The following is a 22,268-nucleotide window of genomic DNA, read 5'->3' as shown; positions in this document are numbered from 1 at the left end:
AGGAAGAAATAGATTTCCAATACATTTTTTGCCAAGTGATGAATTAGTCAATTTAAGACAATAAGAGAAGAAAAAAATATAAAAGAAAAAGAAACACAATTTAAAAGCAATTTATCCTCACATGCCACAGTGATAGGTATTGTATCTGAAAGAATCGTTCCAGCCGTGTTCCGAGCCGCACATTGATAATTTCCAGCATCTGCTTTCATTACCGATTGAATTTTATAAAAAGTTTCTGAAGAGAATTCCGATAAAACGACGCCGTCCCTTGTCCATCGATATTGAGGCTGAGGAGATCCTGTCAAAGAAAAGTAATAGAAATCGATGATTATAAATGGGTCTAAAGTGCTTTTTGTCAAGCATTATTATCATTTTTTTGGTAAAAGAACCTTGAAAATAAATAACAAATATATACCCTTCTTACAAGAGACACAGAAAACATCTGTTCACACATAATTAATAACATTTCCTATCTTTTGTTGAAGCTAAACAATAGATTATCAATAGGATTTAAGTTAATTGATTAGTAAGATATACATATCTATCCATGTTTAATCATATATAACGTATATATATTATCTATATATTCTAGTCTTGTAAGAACTTGTACTATACTACTTAAAGTTTCATAGATGCATGTAGCAATATCTTCAATATATTCAAAAAATAATAGTTATAACTATGGTTTTCTTTTGATCTTATTTCTCAAATAATTACATATACATACATTTTATTTATTCATCTACCTACATTCAATGCCAATTGATTCCTTCCCAAAAGTTTAATTTACTTGCAATATGCAAAAAAATATATAGAATTTAACATACTATGTATTTATTTTAGTTAGAAGACATAGAAACTGCTTATAATTTCTACCAATTAGAAAACCAACTCAATCAAGCCAAAAAATAATTAGTATTATTATAACTAAGCAATATATACAATACAATCATGCAGCTCTCTCCTGAGTCATGATTTCTTTTGTACATATTTAGAGGCATACTCATTTCATATAGTTACAAGTAATGACTTGTAAAAGAAGTGGAAATGTTATACTAGGTTGCGAGAATATTATGGTTGCAATCCTTCCGATATATGTACCTAATGTAATATTATCTGGAAAAATAATTATATGTACACTTAGTTGAAAAATAATTTCCTTGAACAAACAAGGGAAATGAACATACAAAGAAAATAATATTTATCTTTTTGGGTTTTTTCCCCCCAGGTAGGTGCACTTTATCCAAATAATCCTTTGTATCATTGGATATAACTGATAAAAACATCTGTTAGAAGCAATATAAACGGTTCTAAGAGTATTCGCCTTGGATAATACTTTGTTCATATGTATTAACCAACTCATTTATTTGTGACAATTATTCATCTTCCTATTACTGTGAGAATTTCGGATTACATATTTCCAAGACCCTTCCTAAATAAAGCATCCTTTTTAGTAGTCGATCATTTGATATATGTAGCTTTATCATTCGTGAATTAACCATATTGGTAGTTGAATAAATCCTTGCCTTCACTTTATCAAAATTATGGGGCTAAGCCCCTATGTTTTATATCAATTTCTTATTTGAATTGACAAATTATATTGAAATATTATAGAAAGAGGTCCCAAGAATGGATCTATTATACCCTTAAAGTAGTATTCACTTTATTATTATCCAAGAGCTATATAGAAAATAGATAAAAAGTCAACCACTCAAGTTATAATTAACTTACAGAAATGCAGAAGTAGTCTACAATCTATAAATAAAAATATTCATCATTCCCAATAGAGTTATTACAGTGAATAATAATAATAGCAACAAAAAACTAAAAAATAGGGTTTTAAAGGAAAAAGATGCCAATTGAATACTTTTTTAAGCATCCGTTTTTTGCTTACGTATATTTTCTTTAATTTTCAAAGTGAATTTAAGAAGAAAAAAAACTGCTAGAACGTAAACTTTTTATGTTATTGAATGTTGCTATCTCCCCTTAAGGAACATTTAAATAAAAGGGAAAAAGTAGTCGTTAACCCTATAAGTATAACGCTCATTAGGTTAATGTTTATTTATTATTTTCTGATTTTTAGAAATTAAAACCCTAGCCCATTTCTAAGGACAAAAATGGGATTTGAAATTGGACCTGCTTTGATTTGAAGTAACTCACTGACTGATTTCGTGGTGCTGTTTGATAAATGAATGATTTTCTCCGTATAGCACCTGTAAAATTAATTTTTTGGATTTAGTATATTTTTTTGGTAATGGAATACGTTTTCAACACTTGAGGGCGATTACAAGTAGCATTGTGTCGGTCCACATTTATTTGGCTCAGTCCAGTCTAAAGACAGGTACTTCAATTTTCCTGAAAATATCTATGGTTTATATCGGATATGTATTGCATATAACTTACAATAAATATTAATGTTTTCATTATATTACAATATTATATCAAAATACTATATTCGAACATATGTAAAAAATAAAAAAAACACCTCAATGATATCATGAGGGATCGATTATACCTTCTTTAAGGACCAATAAGTGGTACGGTACCAAAATGGACTGCACAGATACAACACTAGTCATAGGTAAGAAATTTGCATATTTTTTGCATTTTATGTTTAATAATAATTACTAACAGAGAAGTGATAAGCAATTCTTCTATTCGTTACATTATCTATTTTCTTTTTGTTTTTCTTATTATACTAATTATATAACCTACTTAGTCTCTGGTTCAATTCATTACATAGTCAGATTTTGTTATTATAGGACTTGAAATTTTGGGGCATGATTCTATCATTTTTCTAACAGAAAACAACCATTTAATGCGTTTTATAGTAATACCCATTACATATTTTGATTAAAAATTACAAAAGAATTAAGCAAAAATAACAACATTGACCTAATAAATCTAAGTTATTTATATATCAAGGCAAATTATTCTAGAGGCAAAATTACCTAGCACCCTCAAATATGATACGTAGTATGACGTTAAAATTCAAATTTGAAGTCAACTATTGAATACAAGAGTAAGAATATCGTGACAAAAAAGAGACATTCTCCCAAATGCAATCTCCGATGATTATCTACATTACATAGACAGGTTCAGACACAAAAAACTCATTCTTCCACTTTTATTTGATAGTAGTACTGGTAGTGGTGGAGTTTCATTCATATAATGAGTTGAAGGCAAAGAAAAGAAAGAAACGTATTAATTATAACCGCCTAAAGAAACAAAGTTAACTTATTTTTTTATTTTGAAAGACTAAAAAGATAACAGAAAGACAGAAAAGAAAAGTATCTTATCATTTTCTTTCCGTGTTTGTAACTCATTAAATATTTATAGGCTTTGTTTTTCGATCTTATGTAGGTACATATAATACATACTCTGTGTTACTGTTGTTTTTGCTTTTTACCTTGTCTTCAAAAAGTATGAAGATATATGAATATTATTATCTGTCCAGAATCAATTGGTCAATTATATTTACGTAGTAATTGTACATGTTTTTTATATATGATCAAAAATTGCAACATATCATTTGATACATTTAAAAGATATAATATGTACATCACACAACCAATTCGTCATCATTACCCCAATGATTCTACCCCTCCCCCCTTTCATAACCATACTTTCTTTTTATACCTATATATATACATAGTACATATATTCACATTGAAGAAGAAGTCTAGTTAAATGTATGAATGTGCGTATAATATAGAGTATATCGTTAAGTCGCATTATCAAAGTAAAGATACTCATTCATGGATTAAGAAGTGCTAATGAATAGGGAAGGGTACAAAAAATAAAGGAGGTGATAAAGATAAACACTCTTGTATTTTTATAGCAACAACTTTTCTATGAATTTGACAATATTTTTGCATACTAAAGTACATATTACATACATATTTCAAAGAACCCAGATGTAACTGATTCTTAGAAACATTGTATATTGTATTCTGAATACTTTAATCTAGTTATGTATCATTAAACATGGGATTTGTTTAAGAGCCCGAGGAGAAGACTGGAGCGAGACATATGGTATTACTGAATTAAGACTATATCAGCTCCCTGTTATATGTTTTTTTGGGGGAAGAACATGAATTACTGTTATAAAGAGGAGAACCTTCTTCAACCTTTAAAATAAGATTAATGCAGAGAAAATATCATAATTATGTTTAAAAAATATATATTTTTTTAATTTTTCCTTTGATAGGCAAAATAGACAAAAATTCTTCTTTTAGAGGGAGATGTTAACATCCCCACGACCTATTAAATAATGAACAAAAAAGAAAGAGTAAACCTTCAAATGTTTATCCTTATTTAATCGCTATAGTAAGTTTTTTCTTTATACACATCCCATCTTTATGTATAATATATGACATACAATGTTACATATGACGATAGATAAATAAATAGTCCTTACCGACAGCTTGACATTGTAGTATCTTTGTACGCCTTTCTGCTACAATGGAACCCGATGCAGATGGAGATATGATAAATCTCGGAGCCTTCAAATCCAATCCTGAAAAATAAATATACGTTTTGAAAGAAACAAAAATAAACAACGAATAAATGAACTGTATTATGAACAATTATGTATATATATATATAAAAATTGGTATAGGCCCATGTATGTATGTTGTGTACAAGTTACATCTTAATTTTAATTAAAAATGTCCTTAACCATTCAAAATTACTTGGTTTTTATACATACAATTACAAGGGATGAAACTTTGGAATTTAATGCCTATCAATTAGTAATGTTCAATAAAAGGTTAAGAACTACATCATTAATGTATTGAAAATCGAAGGAATAATATTCTATTATTGTATTATCTTAATCGCAACAACTCTTAAATTTTTAATTTCATTTTTGTATTATAATTTTTATGTAAAATTTCGTTATTCAAGTTACAAATAGTAGCTAATTGGAACTTGTAAAAATTAAAAAAAAAAAATACAATATTAAAAAGCACAAATTCTTTAATTTTTTTTTTTTTTTTGGGGGAGCCCCTCAAATCCATCCTTTGCAGACGCCCCTGATGGTCATACCTTCAATTCACCAAATGTACACCATATTTGCAAACAACTACAAAAAATCGCGTGTTTAAATATTTATTTGCACATCTTATCCTTAACAAAACATCTACCAAGCATTTGCAAAAGATGAAGTGCCTTCATTATATTGTTCTATATATATATATAGAACTATATAATTTTTTATCTTATAATTTTTTTTAAACTAATAATATTCATAGGGGATTTTTTTAGTATAGCATTATAATAACATTACGTAATGAGATTTTACCTCATATTTATTCATATAAAATGTATGTAGGTATATAAAAGAGACGTGTGGATAAGTTCTTGTATCCGTGAAATTAAGGATGAATATTTATTTTACCTTTAAATCTGGGCGCAAAGATAGGTAATATTGTATTAATATATTATTATTATGTACATATATCCATAATAAATATGTATGTACATGAAAAACATAAGAATGCGATATAAAAATTTGACGAGAATGAAATCAAAATGTGTGTATGTACAAGAAAGTCTGCTGCATGGGGACTGTAGGGGCTGTAGCCCCTCTCCCCCCGAAGAAAATGTAACTTTTGAATTTTTTTCCAAAAAGCTTAATTTTTTGTCAACAGCTGTAGATTTTGGAAATTTTTTTTACAAAAAATTTAATTTTTTGAGAAGAGCTTTGAATTTTTATGTGAATAGCTGTGGATTTTTCAGATTTTTTTTCAAAATATTAATTTTTGGTAAGCTGTACAGCCCCTTCATCCCATTCCCTACGGACGCCCCTGATTAACATAATAAATGAATGCAATCATTACTCAATTATGAGAAAAGCCATTCAAGCTTGCTTTTATATTGACGAGTCTTACATTATGGAGTCCTAGATAAATAAGATCTAGGACATACATTATGTACCTTTTTGTTGTCAACCAAAGACACTCATTTCCTCTGGACATTTCATTGTTATTATGCTTATTCGACAATGGATGTACGTTGTTGCATGCAGATGTACATCAACATGCAAAGGAAACGACAAAAATAAAAAAAGTATAATAACTACACACATATTTAAAAAACTTATGTACTAGTGTTAAGATTCGGCCAAGATCAAAATGTAATCGTATTTAAAACGTGTACATAATTTGTTTAGGGGCCGATCTAAAGGAAATTTTTTGGAAGACAGATCTAGACATATTTTTTCCTTGGAACCAGTCTAGATCAAACCTCTTGTAAGGACTGAATTAATTCCCTCCACTAAAAACCATAAGAGCCTAGGATTGATTTTCAAACCGTACCCCAATACTAATATGTACATTGTACAAATATAAAATAATAATCCTGTGAGCAAATCCTACTCATAATTATCTTTAAAAAAAATCTTTAAATCTATGAGGCGTAAATAATTTGGAGTATTTTATTAATTTATTTTTCTAAATAATAATAGTATTTTAAGTAGTTTCTTCTCTCTATCTTTCCTTTAGTATGAAAGTAAATGGCCTTTTTAAATACATAATACGTATTGACTATTGTTTGTATACTCTTTTTCATTTATGTATTTTAGTATTTAATATGTAAGTAAGATTGTATTTTTAAAGAAGAGAGATAGGTGCCACTTTTTAGAGAGATTAAGTCCGTCTAAATATGGTTAATACATCAACCTTAATGAAAAAATGGATCCATCCATTCACTTCTACCGACATTTGATATCCATCTTTCTTTCTTCTACTCAATTTGAATATCAAATAAGACATAATCGTATTTCTTTTAGAATATAAAATGAATTCTCTCACATAATAATATTAAAGTACATCGGTATAATATGTTGATGCATCGTATGTAGTGTTGTGTCGGTCCTAATTTATCCGGTCCAGTCTTAGGACTGGTTCTATCAGTCTACGGAACCGGCCCTTAGGACTGTCAGTAATAGAACTGATTAATTAAAATAAATAAAGTTGATTGACGTCATCAAGGACCGAACTTTATAAGTTTTAGGACTGACATGCTAGACTGAACTAGACCAGACCGAGACTGAACTCGAAGGGACGCAGGCTTCAGTCCTAAATAAGGACGGACATAACACTAATCATATGTGTACATTTCATCTATAATAATATGTAAATCGAAAGGTTGGCCTTGCATAATAATATATGTATGTAGCAATTAGTCCTGTAACGATAGCAATATTTTAGCAGCAGTATTTACGATATTTTTCAATACTTTTTGATTAAAAAAAAAAATGACAGTTCACAAGTATTTATAGAGAGATGAAATCGCCTTCTCTTGATAACCTCCGCCACACGGCTGCAGAAGCTTTGCAATTGTACTGGTTTTGCATATTTAATATATACTCCCTGGATGGAAGGAAGAAATTAAACCTTTCAATAAGGGCACGGGCCCGCAAGGGTGTGTCGGATGTCTTGGGCACAAAATGTCCTCACTTATGGAGCTCGGATGTTGTCCTGCAAACAGCCCGAACCTGAATCTAATCGATTTTATCTCTGGGGATGGGTTGAACATGAGACCTGTGCCAAGTATTATTCGTCTGTGGATGCCTTGAAGAAGTACATTGCCCAAACAATGGCAAAATTGGACCTGGCCTACCAAAGCTTCCACCACCATCTGGCTGAGGTTATACAGAGAGGCGGATTTCATTAAGAATAATTGAATGTAATTCAATGTAGCTTTCCAATCATACAAAAATTATGGTTTCACCTGATCTAATTCGTTCGTTATAAGCCTTTAAAGATTTTCCAAATTCATTTGGACTACTCTGTATATTTATTGACAGATATTTTATATGCGATTCTTCTATTATCATCGCACACAAGAGTCAATTCATCATTTTATTTTATAAAATGCCATTTAGACAGCTTCGGTTATTTCTTTACAATATTTATTGAGTGGGTTATTATATGCTGGATAAATTGACATGGAATGACCAATAACAGCAAAACCCTACATATATATAAATAATTGGAAAGATCATAAACTTGCAATAATATCAAGGTAGTATGAATATTGATTAATATGCACAATATTTTAGTTAATGCATTTCATAGTATGTATCTAATTTAATTTTCTTTGACATGAAGGTTCTAAGTTATAACTTATAATTATCATATCTTTTTAAGATAGAAATAAGCAGAACGCTCACTCACTCCCTCTCTCGCTCATCTGCTTTGATGCATTCATGAATCATTTACGTGTCTACTACTTACTTTTAATAATAATTTCAAAAAGAAAAGAAAATAGAGGATCATGCTAAAAGCTCATCAAATGAAATTACAAATACTTGAATATTATATAGGTGAATAATATGTAATTATAATTACATACTTGTAATATGAATGACAGTTATATTATTGATTGACACGACCTATTTTTGATTATATGCACATATGTATGTACATAGATATCTTAAAACACCAGGGGGTAGTAGAACACTTATACATAGATAATATTATCATCCTCTCCCTCATCTAAATTAAAGAGGAAAAACATTCACATAATATGTATGTAGGTATATAAATTCCTGACCTTTTTTTCCTTTTCTTTTATACTTCTCACTCTGTAAAATAATTTGTGGCGCATATATGGATTTCTCACTATTTTTATTTTATTTTAAATGTTGGTATTTGTATACTTTCCAAGGATTAATGGCGAGTTAGTTTAGTACTCATAGTTATGTATCTAGAACAACCTATCTATGTATTTATAGAGTCATTCCTTGGATTACAAAAATAGATGTTAGAGAATTGATCATAAACTAAAATCACCTTCCTTCTTAAAAATAGATTTACCCACCACCATTTGATATCAACTACGAATGATTGTCAAGTGAAAACCCCCAAAATTATCATATTATTGCTCTTTGGAGTAACTAAAGAATAATAATTTACTTTGCCCAACATATGGGCTGATAAGTCCCGGGCTTAACAAAGAAAACACTTTTATTCGTTCAAAGTTGATTTGTTTTTTTTTAAATTATTCTTATTATATATATATATAAATTATTCACTTTATAGAGTGGAGTTCCCATTTCAATTTTCAAGACATTGCTTAGCTTGAACGGTATTCTCTAAATTAAAACACGAAATTGTTTTTGATCAACTATTTTGGAAATAGCAAAATTAGCGTCACACTTAACACAAACTAAAGAACATACAGTCATAAAAGTTTTATAGATGTCTTCTGAAGATTGGTTCTATCTGAAAATGAGGTGAATAAAAAAAAATAACGCCATCTAGGTATGTGTGAAGCCCAAGCCTTTTCAACCCATTTGTTATATACATATATAACATATGATATGTATCTGAAATGTATTGCCTCTTAATAAAAATTTATTTAATAATTTATATTCCTAAAATTAGTATGTTAATGTAGTTATTAAAATAAATTATTATATTGAAACACCAATAATAATTATTTAATAATTCATTTTAATGGCTATGACACTCTTTTGTAGAACAATTATCGGTTTTCTTCTTTGGAATATAATGTACATATATCACAATCTTTTTATGTTTAGCCTCAATACAAACATTCAAATATTATTTTTATCAATCTCTAAACTATTTGAACCCCCCTTAAAAATCAAATAAGTAACCTAATATTATATAGCGAATATTGAAAGACAAAAATAACTACGAAGAAATTACAACAACAACCTTCGTTCAGTTCAAAGAGAATGAATAAATTTCACATACATAGAATGTGGCCCGAGAGGCGTATTAAAATGCCTTATATACAGGGCAATGCATATAAATTGGTAATTTATTCTCGGCAAGTTATAACATTTATAGCATGGTGATTTATTGATCAAATCTTATAAAATTTATTAAGTTGTTGTGAGTGATCTTGTGTTTTGATTCATTTGCTGTGACCTCCTCTAGCTTCAATAACCTTAGTGAACATTTGCCTGAATAGTCCTGAAGCCTTGATTACACGATCAGATGAAATCATCCTTCAGCGCTTGGTTCTCTACCTTTAGGGAGCTAACATTGCTGTAGGATCGTTTGTCGACCTGTTCTTGAAGGATACCCCACAGACAGTTATCGAGAATGTTCAAATCTGTATTATTGTTATGCCAGATTTCGGGCTTTATGAAAAACGGTACCCTCTCAGATAAGAATGACTGAGTTGCCTAGGAGGCATGACACAGGGGAGAGTCCTGCACAAGTACCACATTTTCAGAGCAAACTTCTCATCCATCTAGGGTAGCAGACGTCCTTCAAGATCTTCATGTACTCAGTGGTGTTGATCTTAAGTGCAGCCTCCTCGATGTAATGTGGTTGCATGATGGAACCATCGATGGTCACAGCTCCAAAAACCATGACTCCGGACAGATTATTGGACTTTTAACTGGTGATACTTCATTTGAATCACAGACAATGCCTGTTGCATTTCGCCAATTAATTTCTGCGTCCACCACAAACTTTTTCTGCTCGACGTGCACAATGACTTTTGAATGCCCCAAGTACTTCAAGTAGTAAAAAAACTTGCGACATTGATCAACTCTTACAGCCTTGACCTTTTTTGTTAACAAAGTCTCATATGAAAGAGATAATTCAGACAATCACAGCAAATCATAGGGGGGAAACGATATATAGCAAATTGAAAATTTCTAATTTATCTACAAAGCCCTGTATATATGAAGTTATAAAAAATAATACGCATGCATGGATTGTAAAGATTCATTAAAGATATTAATTTATGGAAAACATTGACAATACAAATTCCATCTAAGTAAACTGGTTTTGTCATAAAAGAAGAAGTCGAGAAAAAGTTGAAAGCTTCCATATTAGCAGTATCTCAACTATTAGAAACTTGATCATGGACCAAATATTAGATTCGTAGAGAAACAAAATAGAAAGAAATGCAAAAACAAAGCAACATCATCAGTTGCATTAGACATCAAACAACTTTTTATTCAATCAAAATGATAAAATGTTTTATTGTTTATTAAACATTTACATAGAGATCCTTAGTAATTAAAATGACTCTTAAATAAGTAAGTAAAGAAAGTGACATGAAAGTACTCACTTACAGACCTCGAGGCATTAAAGAAGCCTCATTCATTAATTGATACCATTTGATCAAAGTAAAACTAAATATATACAACGTCTCAGAAAGAGTAGAAAAAACGCCATACATATATATGTACTGTGTAATATTGAAATAGTCTGATTTCTTTGATATTTGTGCCTTTTCAACGTAAAAATATTATTGGCAATAATCAATAAGACAAGAGCCACTGCTCGTACACATATCTACCAAACTACCTACCTAAGTAGGGAACATGCGTTTATATACATACACGGATTAAAGGAGATATATCCGAGGGAAAATAAGTTATTATTGGATTTACCTACATGACACGAGTTTTCAAATAATATTGTAACTAACTACATGATTTAAAAAAACTGGAAATAAGCAAAATATATAGAACTCAATCCCAAAATAAAAGAAACAACATGTTTGTTTGAAAAAGTTCAAGGATATAAATATAAATATATATAAAACAAACAAAAAGCCACTTTTTGTTTGTCTCTAATCATAATTTGTGTAGTATCATCAGTAGATGGAAATTGAATCTTTGTAAATCAGATTACTATTTTTTTCAGCATTAACATCTAAAAACATTGGAAATGCATACTAGATTCTCACATTATCATAATTATAATTTGTATAGAGTTAAAAAGTTATGTATTTTACAAAATAAATATTTGTAATAATATTTATTTTTTATTCATTCAACATTAAAATTAAATGTCATTTGAGGTTTTTTTGTGTTTTTTATATTAAAAAACAAATCTTATGTAAATAACTACGATAAGTAAAAGTAAATATATATTCTTATAGCTTTGGTTTAATAATACATAAATCATGTTATATCCCAACAATTTGCAAGTGTAAGTAATTTGAATTAAATTGTATTTACTTTAATGTACATGATATTTAGGGAGGTATATATATAGGATTTTTTTAACTTACGAATTTTAAAATCTGAAATAGAAAACCAGTATCATATACAAGAAGAAAGAGTAGGAGACTACATATTATTGATATCAGGAAAAAATGCAAAGGAAAAGTGATCTAGTTGAAAAAAATGGCATAATTATTTTAAGTTGACGTAGTTTATACGGTTTTAGAACAATTGACCAAAAAAACAACAGATAATTTACTGAATAAACATTTCACCGAAGGACTATTTGGGACATGTGGCCGAAAAAAATATAATTAATATAATATATACGATTGTATATTTTAATTTAATTTAAAATGATAGCATGATCAAAAAGTATGTTCTTATGCTATTTATGTCATAATCATTATGTCATTAATGAGAGTTCTTTTGCAGATTTTTTATTATTCTTAATTATATTCAACGACATTATTCTTGTTCGTCAATCCATGGATATTTTCCAATATGGATAATCCATCATGCTGAATGATGATTAATTGACAACACTTCTTCCATTCGAATCGTTGTTGTGTTTGTTTATAAACTTAATTTGATTTAAACTACTACAAGGGTAAAGATTTGAACTACATTCAAATCACATGCTACTGTGTTGTGTTTAAATAATGATCATTAATGAATATAAAAAAATATTTTTCGGCACAAGAACTGTATTTTTGCTTCTCTATCCCTGTTGGTAAATATAAGAAGTTGACGACCCCATTCTACTTTCTTCCATTATCTCACGAATAGGCTATATCCACGGATAGAAGTGAGTAGGAACTTGAAACAAATTCTGTATGGTAAATTAAAAAAAATATATTGAATCCAACAAGAAAACATTATGTTGGCCTTATTTCATGATCCGATGACTGATGTGTTAACATCATGCTACCAGTATTACAGGCTAACTGATGCAAATAAAAAAATCTCCCCATACATATACCTGGTTTTATTTTTGGTTGAAAAGATAAAAATGTACTTTATATGTATGTTATGTTTTATAAAGGTATGAATAAATAGTCCTTTCTTATAACCTACTTATACCCACATAGGTATATATTAGCTTAAAATAATTGTGCCATTTTTTCCCCTTTGTCACCTGTCCTTCATTTTTCTTTTCCCATTTTTTCCTATGTACATAATCTATATCATTATTTAGTTTTTCATTTAACAACATTTTTTAGAAATGCTATTTTTATTACTTTTAATAAGTATTTTAATTGTAAGTTATATATAAATTTTCTCATAACCATATCATATATTTTTGAAGTTAGTCATATAATTAATTGACTTTGAGCAAAAACGTGCTATCTGGACAAAAGTTTGCACTGAGATATTTAACTTTCAATATTTGGATTATTATATCTTGCCAATATTGAAGCTTGGAAATTTAAATTTTGCAATCATCATAAGCCTAATAGTCGCTGTATAGATTGCAAGTTTTTTTAATTATTTATGCCTGTTATAAATACCAAATTTATATTAGAACATACTACATTTTTGCGAGCAAAATATCTTAAACTCTGAGCTAAACTGTACAATCTGCTTTAAATTGTATAATAAAGTTGACTTTCAATGATATATAACTATTTAATAAAACTAAGAGATGCTACAGTTTACTAAAAATATTTTTGTATACTAGTACATGTAGCTATTGAACTAAAATATCGTTCTAATTATATTTGTTCAAAGTTAATAATATGGATTGCACACCATTGGAGCTAATAGTGTCAAATAATCCCAATTTCTCTGAAGGAATGCAACACTGCACTGTTTAAGCAACCACATAGGATGGTTTTGCACTGAATAGATTTATAGCATACTATCACTTCTGAAATATGGAGAAAAAAAATGACTTTTTTGGAAATAAAATATTTCTGAAGCAAAATTTCCATCGATGTTTATTTCCCAAAAGTTATTAAATCCATTTGTCTAATGTTTTGCCGGTTATTATGTTTTTGCACAGGGGTCAACGAATAATTTTTTCCCCTTATTATCGTAAATTGTATTTAAATGAACAAAAGGACAAGAAAAAAAACCACGCACACATGTGATTGTAGGTGGATTTATCCGTACATGCAACATTTGCCAACCAAATCAATTAGCCATTTATCTTTACTGACATATATCAATCATTCTTTTTTTATGAAGTGATAAGTCATGATGGATACACATTACACATAGTATGGAGCAAATCATTGCTTGATTTAATTAAATGCACTATTAAATATCCCAATAATTGAATCCATTCATAAACTAAGGGTTAATGAATTACTTGAGAAATAACATTTTTATAGAGAAATCAGCTATTGACCTTCCTCAAAATTATAAATATAATCAAAAGCCTTAGGTATTTTGATTTTTCCAACTACAACTTATCAAGCATTTGTATCAAGATTTTGAAGAAGAAAGTGAAAAAAGGAATAAGACATGACTACAAAAGCGAAGATAAGACACTTATCACATTACATCACAAAAATGAAACGTGAGTTTTCCACAAAGCCGCATAATACGAAAATGTATAATGTTATGTATGCCTAAGAATGATACAAATCCCTAATGAGTATTATATCTTATATGTAGGTATCTAATCATTTCCCTTTCAATAATTCATTCAAATTAGTATCCGTTTGAAGTGAACGAACATGTCAAAAAATATACATTTATTTTTATCTTTTCAGAGCCCATTACTACACAACAACGACGTACCTACATTTATCTACTACACTAATATTTCCCTTACAAGATTTGATTTTTTTTTTTAGTATAACACATCAAGAAGATGTATTCCTGTGGATTCTTTCTTTATTAACTGCCAGGTTTATATTATATATATGTACGTTACTTTTGTTTTGTCTTTTTATAAAAAAAATATTAATACACATATGTTTGATCATATAAGAAATTTCTCAAATAGAGAGAAGCGTTATTCTTCTTTTTCTATAGGGAATAATGACCCATTCAAAGGGGAGCTCATTTGTTTTTTCCTAATGTCAAGTTAATTGGAACATGCATTTAACATAATTGAGTTGGTTCCAAAAACAACATTCGTTTACATCTCTATATGTATGTAATAAATATATCATTAATATATTGGTGAAAATAACAGAATATTAATTTTTTTCTCTCTTTTATAATATTATATAAAAAAAAGTTTTAATTACTTTTTTATTAGTTGTTATAAGTACTAAATTCGCTAGTTACTTCCTTCTTGAATATACATACACATGCATTTATACGTGGATGTGCATAGTTTAAGTTATGATCGAGTTTAAGTCAATAATAGATTTTTGATGCATTGATATATCGAATAAAACCACCTGAATGAGTAGCACATAAAAAAAATATTCGAAACAAAAATATATTGGGAAAATCTCTTTATATGCCCAATATATATATATATATATATTGGGCATATATATTTATTTAATAAACAATAACAGTTCATTATTTAATGTGCATGTTTCGATCAATTATGGATCAAATTTTCGCCATGTACCTATTGAAATACTCAAACATGTTAATTACATATAGTGTAAAGCCTTTATTCTATCTATAACGTTTATCATTATCATTTTTTTTTTAAATTATAAATTGGGGGCTTGCCGACTTTTTGTCAAGAATGAAAGAATAATATGAGTTTGAGAAAAAATAATTTAATATCTTCGGATGACTATTGCGTACTTTAGTCCTTAGAGCGCTTATTACCAAAAACAAACAAACTTCATTTTAACATACCAGCGTAAATTTTAATATATACTGTAAATGCTTAGGAATTATGATATACATAAGAGACCCCTAGAAAAATATATATATAGAATTTACATCAGGGAGCACAATATGCAGTTCACCCTGTATGGACGTTCGGTGCTGTAATAGTTCATTAATAGGACTACATTGTTATTTCTTAGATAAAAATTTGTTTGATATACATCATGGATCACTATATACAGTGGTCCTGCCTACTCGTTTTCATATATTCAGACATAAATACATTGATACAGACAGACAAACTTTGCTTGATTAATATAGAAGAAGATATTGAATTGAATTTGTTTTTAAATTGTTAAATAATCCTTGATTATATTTATATACATACACCTAATTTTGAAGAAACTTTTCAAGACAAATAATTGCATTTTGATCAATACATATGTATGTAAAAAATTAATATATAATCCGAGGAATAAATAAGTTTAAAAACACATACATTTAGGTATATGTAGAGAACAACCGTAACGGAATTATAGAAGAATAAAAGGGAAGAAGAAATAGGTATTATGATGGTAACTACATAATATATTGAATCAAATTAACGAAACACATTTTCCGAATGTATAAACATTCGGATAAAGGATAATTTGCAACTCAATAATCAAGAAAATGCAATAAGAATGAATGGGGATGAAAATTAGTTTTTAATACCCACAAAGTAGAAGAAGAAGACACAAGGAATAATAAGTAAGCTTTTGCAAAGTTGTAGTTTTTAGTTATACTTTTTTTTAAATAATTAAGAAAAGAGGTTCTCTTCTAATTATGATTAAAACTATACATTTACTGTATAAAATACTACAACCACTTTTTTTTTTTTTTTTTTTTGAAAATTTCAACATTTACATATTTGATAAATGTATATCAAGTACATATTGATATAAATAAATCTTTATTGCAGCATCTTTTGAAATATGGGTACATATTATAATCAAAACTCATGCTTCATCATTATAAATCTTTAGAAAAGGAAAATAAATCCGATAGAATGATTTTCAGCTTTTATCAACAGACAATTTTTTTTTTTAAAGATAATTACTCGTTGATCATCGGCATTACATACATTTAAATACAAATGTTTAAAAAAGGGATTAATTGCAACTCCTTATTTATATTCATTTCTCTTACATTCAATATATATGTATGTATACCATAAACAAAATGTCCTCCCTCCTTACTTTTCGTATACCCAAAGGGTTTAGAACAAGAATTAAAACTAAAAACTTTATTAATTAATTTACCCTCTTGAAACTACATATAAATTAAATGAACAATGAGAAAAACAATTGGTATAAAAAAATAAAAGGTCAAACCTTACCGTCAGTAACCGTAAAAACAAAGTAAATCAATATTAGAATTCGTTGGAGTGTAACACTATTATTCGAAAATCCTGTTCTTTTATAACGTATCATGATGACTCATATTCGTTTGGATCTATAAAATAAAAATAATAAAACAATTAAATATTCACATATATAAATATTTTGGTAACTGGTAAGGCATTAAAATGAGTGTGGATCAAATATATGAATATAATATCTGAAAGTGTTTACATTAGGGGCTCATTCTTGGAGATATATATAATTGTGGTCTATCTAATCTCAATAGGACGCCAGATCAATAAAAAATAATGAAGTATTGTTTTTATACATTTTTATTATAAAGATTTTTGAAGTTTTATTCACAAATCGCTGATTTAGAATAAAAACGGGAATTTTGTTATAACTAGTAAGTAAAAACTTTGTCAAATAGGACATTGATAAAAGACACAATAATAAGGGTATTCCACAAAATAGTTATACACACTGTTTAGGATAAGGTGAATATGAACCTAGTAGTGATAACTCAATTTCACCAGATATGACATTTTGATCTTAAAGCAGAGTGTTTATTGATGATTCAAATGTATCCCCAAAACGAATCACTGTATGTTTGACATAAACAACCCTCAGGATAACCCCAAAAGCAGCCTACCTTTTTGTATAATATGCATCAAATTCTATAGGATTGCTTTGAAGATGAAAAAAAGGACAGACAAATATAATTTATATGTGTAACTCCCTGGTAATAGTTGAACGTAAAAAGTACATTTCACTCAAATGCCTGTACTTGACAACATATTGGTATTTTCAGTTACTGACTTAGACAAATCATTTAGGAGAATAAAATGACAATTAAAAAAAGTATCTTCCAAGTTTTATGAGTTTGACTCCGCTCCCATCACCCAACCAAATAACCAAATAAAAAGTAATAGAAAAAACAACTCGATATAAATCTCTTTCGTATCTTCACGGATTTATGTATGTACATAGGTATATATTTATATTTATACACATATATTTTATCCTCCTCTGTTTCAACGTAAATAAATCATTATGAATGTATTTATTTTCAACAATATACATACATAATATGTATGTATGTAAAATAGTTCAACCACTCTCTTGGGGTCTTTAAATTTTATTAAAGGAAAATAGAATTAAATGAAAGAGCAGTGGAGACCATTTTCATTCTATTCCATTTCTTAAGAAAGATACTTATTACTCATAATCACACTTCCTGAATGTCGAAGTAAGATATATGTAGAGACTGTACGTATACATAAGCAATTGAATATGATCTTTTGAACCGCATATTACAAAGGGCGTTCGTCCGGAAATACCTTGTTCTTCTTTTCTCACCAATGAAGAAACAACCTGCAGGGTTTTCCATGGATAGAGATATTAATATTATATATTTTTATAGTATTTGAACACTCATTTTTCCGTATCATTCACAATAAACATCATAGAGGACTTATTGAAATTCTGGATATTTAATATCGTATAGACTAGAGTGATCATTAAATGTACTACCCCTAACATAAATATATTGTATGCCAATTTAGAAATTATGTACATATTAGTGAATAGGATCCATCAACACAAAAACAAGCTAGAATGATACTTCTGAAAATTGAGCGTGAATTACATAATTTGTATTATTCGACGAATTATCGTCGATATATCAACAGATTATTCTTTTAATCCTTTGGATTTGTCGTAAATAGCACTTTAATTATCAAAATGGATCGGCTAAGTAAAAGAATTAATTAATTCATAGATCTCAAATTTAAAGGAGCACATCAGGGACAATATAACTCACCCCACAAATTTGAATACGAAGCCTATAATGGACTCAAATATGTCCATGAAATATTGGGCTGTTTGTACATATATATGAAGTAAAAAAATAAATCGTGATTTTCTCCATTTCTTGATTTTGGTTCAAGATTATTTTTATGTTGATGCACCACTGATGTTAAGGAATTCAAAAAAGATGAAATGATATTCTTTTTTTCCCTTTTATGAGGACTTTTTATTAAATGCATTAAGTCTTTAATTTTATTTAGAAGTCTGCAATAATACTAAGTCTGGACTCCCAAATATTTAATAGCTTGAAATAAAAGAAAAATAATACATCAACTCATGACGTCACACAACACCAAATCAGTTAAACCAATGTATGCACCTACCTAGTAGAAGTATTATTGGAAGGCCAAGGAACATAAGGAAATTCTTTCATTTCTCTCACTCAAGGACTATAGTCGGAGCACAAACACAAGAAGCACACACTTTTTTACGGGGAAGAGAATCCTCACTTACTGACATATCTCCTACTTCGAGTACCACCACTCATCACCACTTTTTAGGGATCACTTGTTGTTGACTCCTTCTAGTATCAGTAGAAATAAATACACACACAAACACTTTTTCCTAGATAAAAATAGGAATATATAGATTTCTGGTCTTAACGCTCGACGAACTAACAAACGCTACTAATGGGAAAAATACAGTCAATACGCCGGGCTTTACAACCTTAAGGGAAAAGAAGAAGAAAGAGAAAAAAAAGAAACGGACCCTCCTTTTCTTCCTTCTTACTCCTCAAATAGGCGCACGTCATCTTCTTATCATTTTCAAATTCTTTTTTTTCTTTTTCTATGCTGGGAGCTCTTGACTATATAATATGCTGTATATACATATGGTTACTACATAATATTTCTTGCTTGATATTGTAGATTTTGTTAAGCTGTACTTCTTAACTGCTATTATGGTTACCTTCGTTTCTACATAATTATGATATAATGTAGAATGATCAAACTGAATCTTTATACAACCTACAAACTCTATCATGAACCTACTATATTTAATAATTACTAAACTTTAGCTCCCCCCTCCTCTCTCTTCCCCAATACTTGTTGCTCCAAACATGAGTTCTACTAGCTACAACACATACACTAACAAAGAAGCTCTTTTTTGAGCGCGGAGTCCCCTTCTTTATATTCTTTTACCTGGCACCTGGGATTAGCATCTTGATAGTTATTCAGTATTATACTTCTTTTTGTTTGATTTGTTGTTATTGTAGCTCTTTGTTACCTGTGTATGTGCGAGTGAGTGAGTGTCTCTACTCTCTACAGTAGACAACCCCTAGTACCTATGTACATATTTTCCTAAGGTGGTTGGCTGTTTGACGCTTTGTTTATACGCAAAGACGCTCCCCCACTTGTTGCTTCACACAGGAACAAGAAGAAAATAGGATTATAAACAATTATTTATGTATAATATTGTTGTATATTATGTCGTATAAGAAGTTGGGGGTTTTGAACAAGTTTTAGCCCACAAAAAATAAAAAGAGATGAAGCCAGTATAAAACCAGTAACAACGGGGGTATTAGGGTGTGGTACAACTCCCCAACTAAAATCTTTTTATCCAATATTTTGGAACAATTTGAAATTCATAATTCATTCCTGACAATTTTTTTATGATTTAAAAAAGTAACAGCCATGCTTGTGATAACGTATAAATTATAATCCAATGCTTGAATTTTGAGTAATTGACTCATTCTTAATTCTTTTGATCAAAATTACTCATTGATAAATATAATTTGTGTCAAATTATTGTATCTAAATGCCCACAGTTATATCAATAATGCATACGGAATCATTTTTGATAGAAGAAACAAAATGAATTCATCAATATATAGTTCCCAATTAGAGTGGTACTGTTATCATTATTAATAAATCTAATTTATACTCTTGAGTATAAATTATAACGTCAACTCCTGCTTCTTTCAATTTAAAAGGATGTACCATTAAGGAAATTAGGACATTTCATTATATGACCATGATATATAATTTGAGTATTCAATGAGTTGATATTACTTGACTGAATTGAGTTGAGTATATGTTCTTTTGCAAAAACAAAACAAAAAAACCTTGCTAATTGTCCTGAAAAAGTATTAAATAACATAACATTGATCCAACTTAAGAGCCATATAGCGAGTAATATTCTTGAGGGAAGAATGTCTAAGTATTGAGTGGGTAGCTACGTGTGAGTGTGCTCATGAAAAACGGAGGGTAACCCAAAGAATTTGATGAGGTGTTATCTTTTTTTTTTTTTTTTTGGTTAAAATAATTTATTTTTATTCTACAATACAAGCAGTGTAAATAATAAATACACATAAAGATAAAAGTAGATCATATAAATAAAAAGCAACAAGACAATTAGGTTTTTAAAAAAAACATAAATTTACATTAACATAGTTCATATTGAACGTCCTGAAGTAAAATAACCTGATATAAAAAAAAATTCTAAACATCAGCTGAGGTTAATAAAAAACGACGATGTCTTCTTATTATTGACTTGATGAGACTAAAATATTGCACGGACCTCGAAGGAACAAATTTGATGATATTTCCGGCCCATGCCCACGACGAAGATGATGACAGAGGGGTTTTGAAAGGAAGAGCTGAATATCGAGTAGCTGCGCTTATCATTATATCTCTTAATTCTTCCACATGTAATGGAGAGTCAATAGTTAATTTTTTAGCAATCAATGATTTAATATTTAATAAAGCAAACTCCTCGTCTTTGTGAACAGGAAAAGTATTTTTATTTCTCTTATAAGCTCCAAATAATATATTTGCCTTTATTAAGTTAGAAGAAATATCTTCTGTCACACAAACGTTGAATTAGATAAAATATTTGACTACTCTCAAAACTGGGCAATCAGCAAAAGTGTGTAGGGTAGCGTTGAACATAAAACTGCAGTCCTTGCACGGATAATAAAATTTGATATTGTCATTGGAAATTTGAAATTGTGCCGTCAATTTGGTCCTATCTGAAATTCCAGAATAAGGTGTTATCTTTTACATTACTAAAACAAAAATTTTATGTTCGTCGACCCCTAATAACTCTGGGCAATGCTGGGCACTACTGCTAGTATTAAATAAATATATATTATAATCTTTGGTCTCAATTAATTATGATTACATATAATTTATTTTAACAGGCAACAGATGTTGAGGGCGTATCTAGTAATTAAATAAGACGTGTAAATCATAACTTGACCAACAATCCTGTAATAAGAACTACAGAGCCAATTGGTATGTTACGATTTATCTTTTCTTATATAACAATCTAATGGGAAATTATGTTTTCATTGATTTATTCCTGAATTTTTTTATAAT

At 29.0% G+C, this 22,268-nt stretch overlaps 1 protein-coding gene across 2 annotated transcripts in view; it reads right to left on the bottom strand.

Moving 5' to 3' along the window:
• sdk (sidekick cell adhesion molecule) overlaps positions 1–20,038 on the bottom strand; it is a 30,574-nt gene extending 10,536 nt beyond the window's left edge. For both annotated transcript variants that reach the window (XM_040708789.2, XM_040708790.2), the window contains exons 1-4: positions 19,275–20,038; positions 17,079–17,194; positions 4,421–4,519; positions 122–298 (exon numbers count right to left, since the gene is read on the bottom strand). In XM_040708789.2, coding sequence (XP_040564723.1) covers positions 122–298; positions 4,421–4,519; positions 17,079–17,172 — 370 coding nt within the window. In that variant the 5' untranslated portion in view covers positions 17,173–17,194; positions 19,275–20,038. The remainder of the gene's footprint in view (positions 1–121; positions 299–4,420; positions 4,520–17,078; positions 17,195–19,274) is intronic.
• Positions 20,039–22,268: the final 2,230 nt, after the last annotated feature.

This window comes from Lepeophtheirus salmonis, chromosome 3 (genome assembly GCF_016086655.4).
Source record: "Lepeophtheirus salmonis chromosome 3, UVic_Lsal_1.4, whole genome shotgun sequence".
Classification (NCBI taxonomy): Eukaryota; Metazoa; Arthropoda; class Copepoda; order Siphonostomatoida; family Caligidae; genus Lepeophtheirus; species Lepeophtheirus salmonis.
This window is presented reverse-complemented; position numbering and strand designations above follow the sequence as displayed.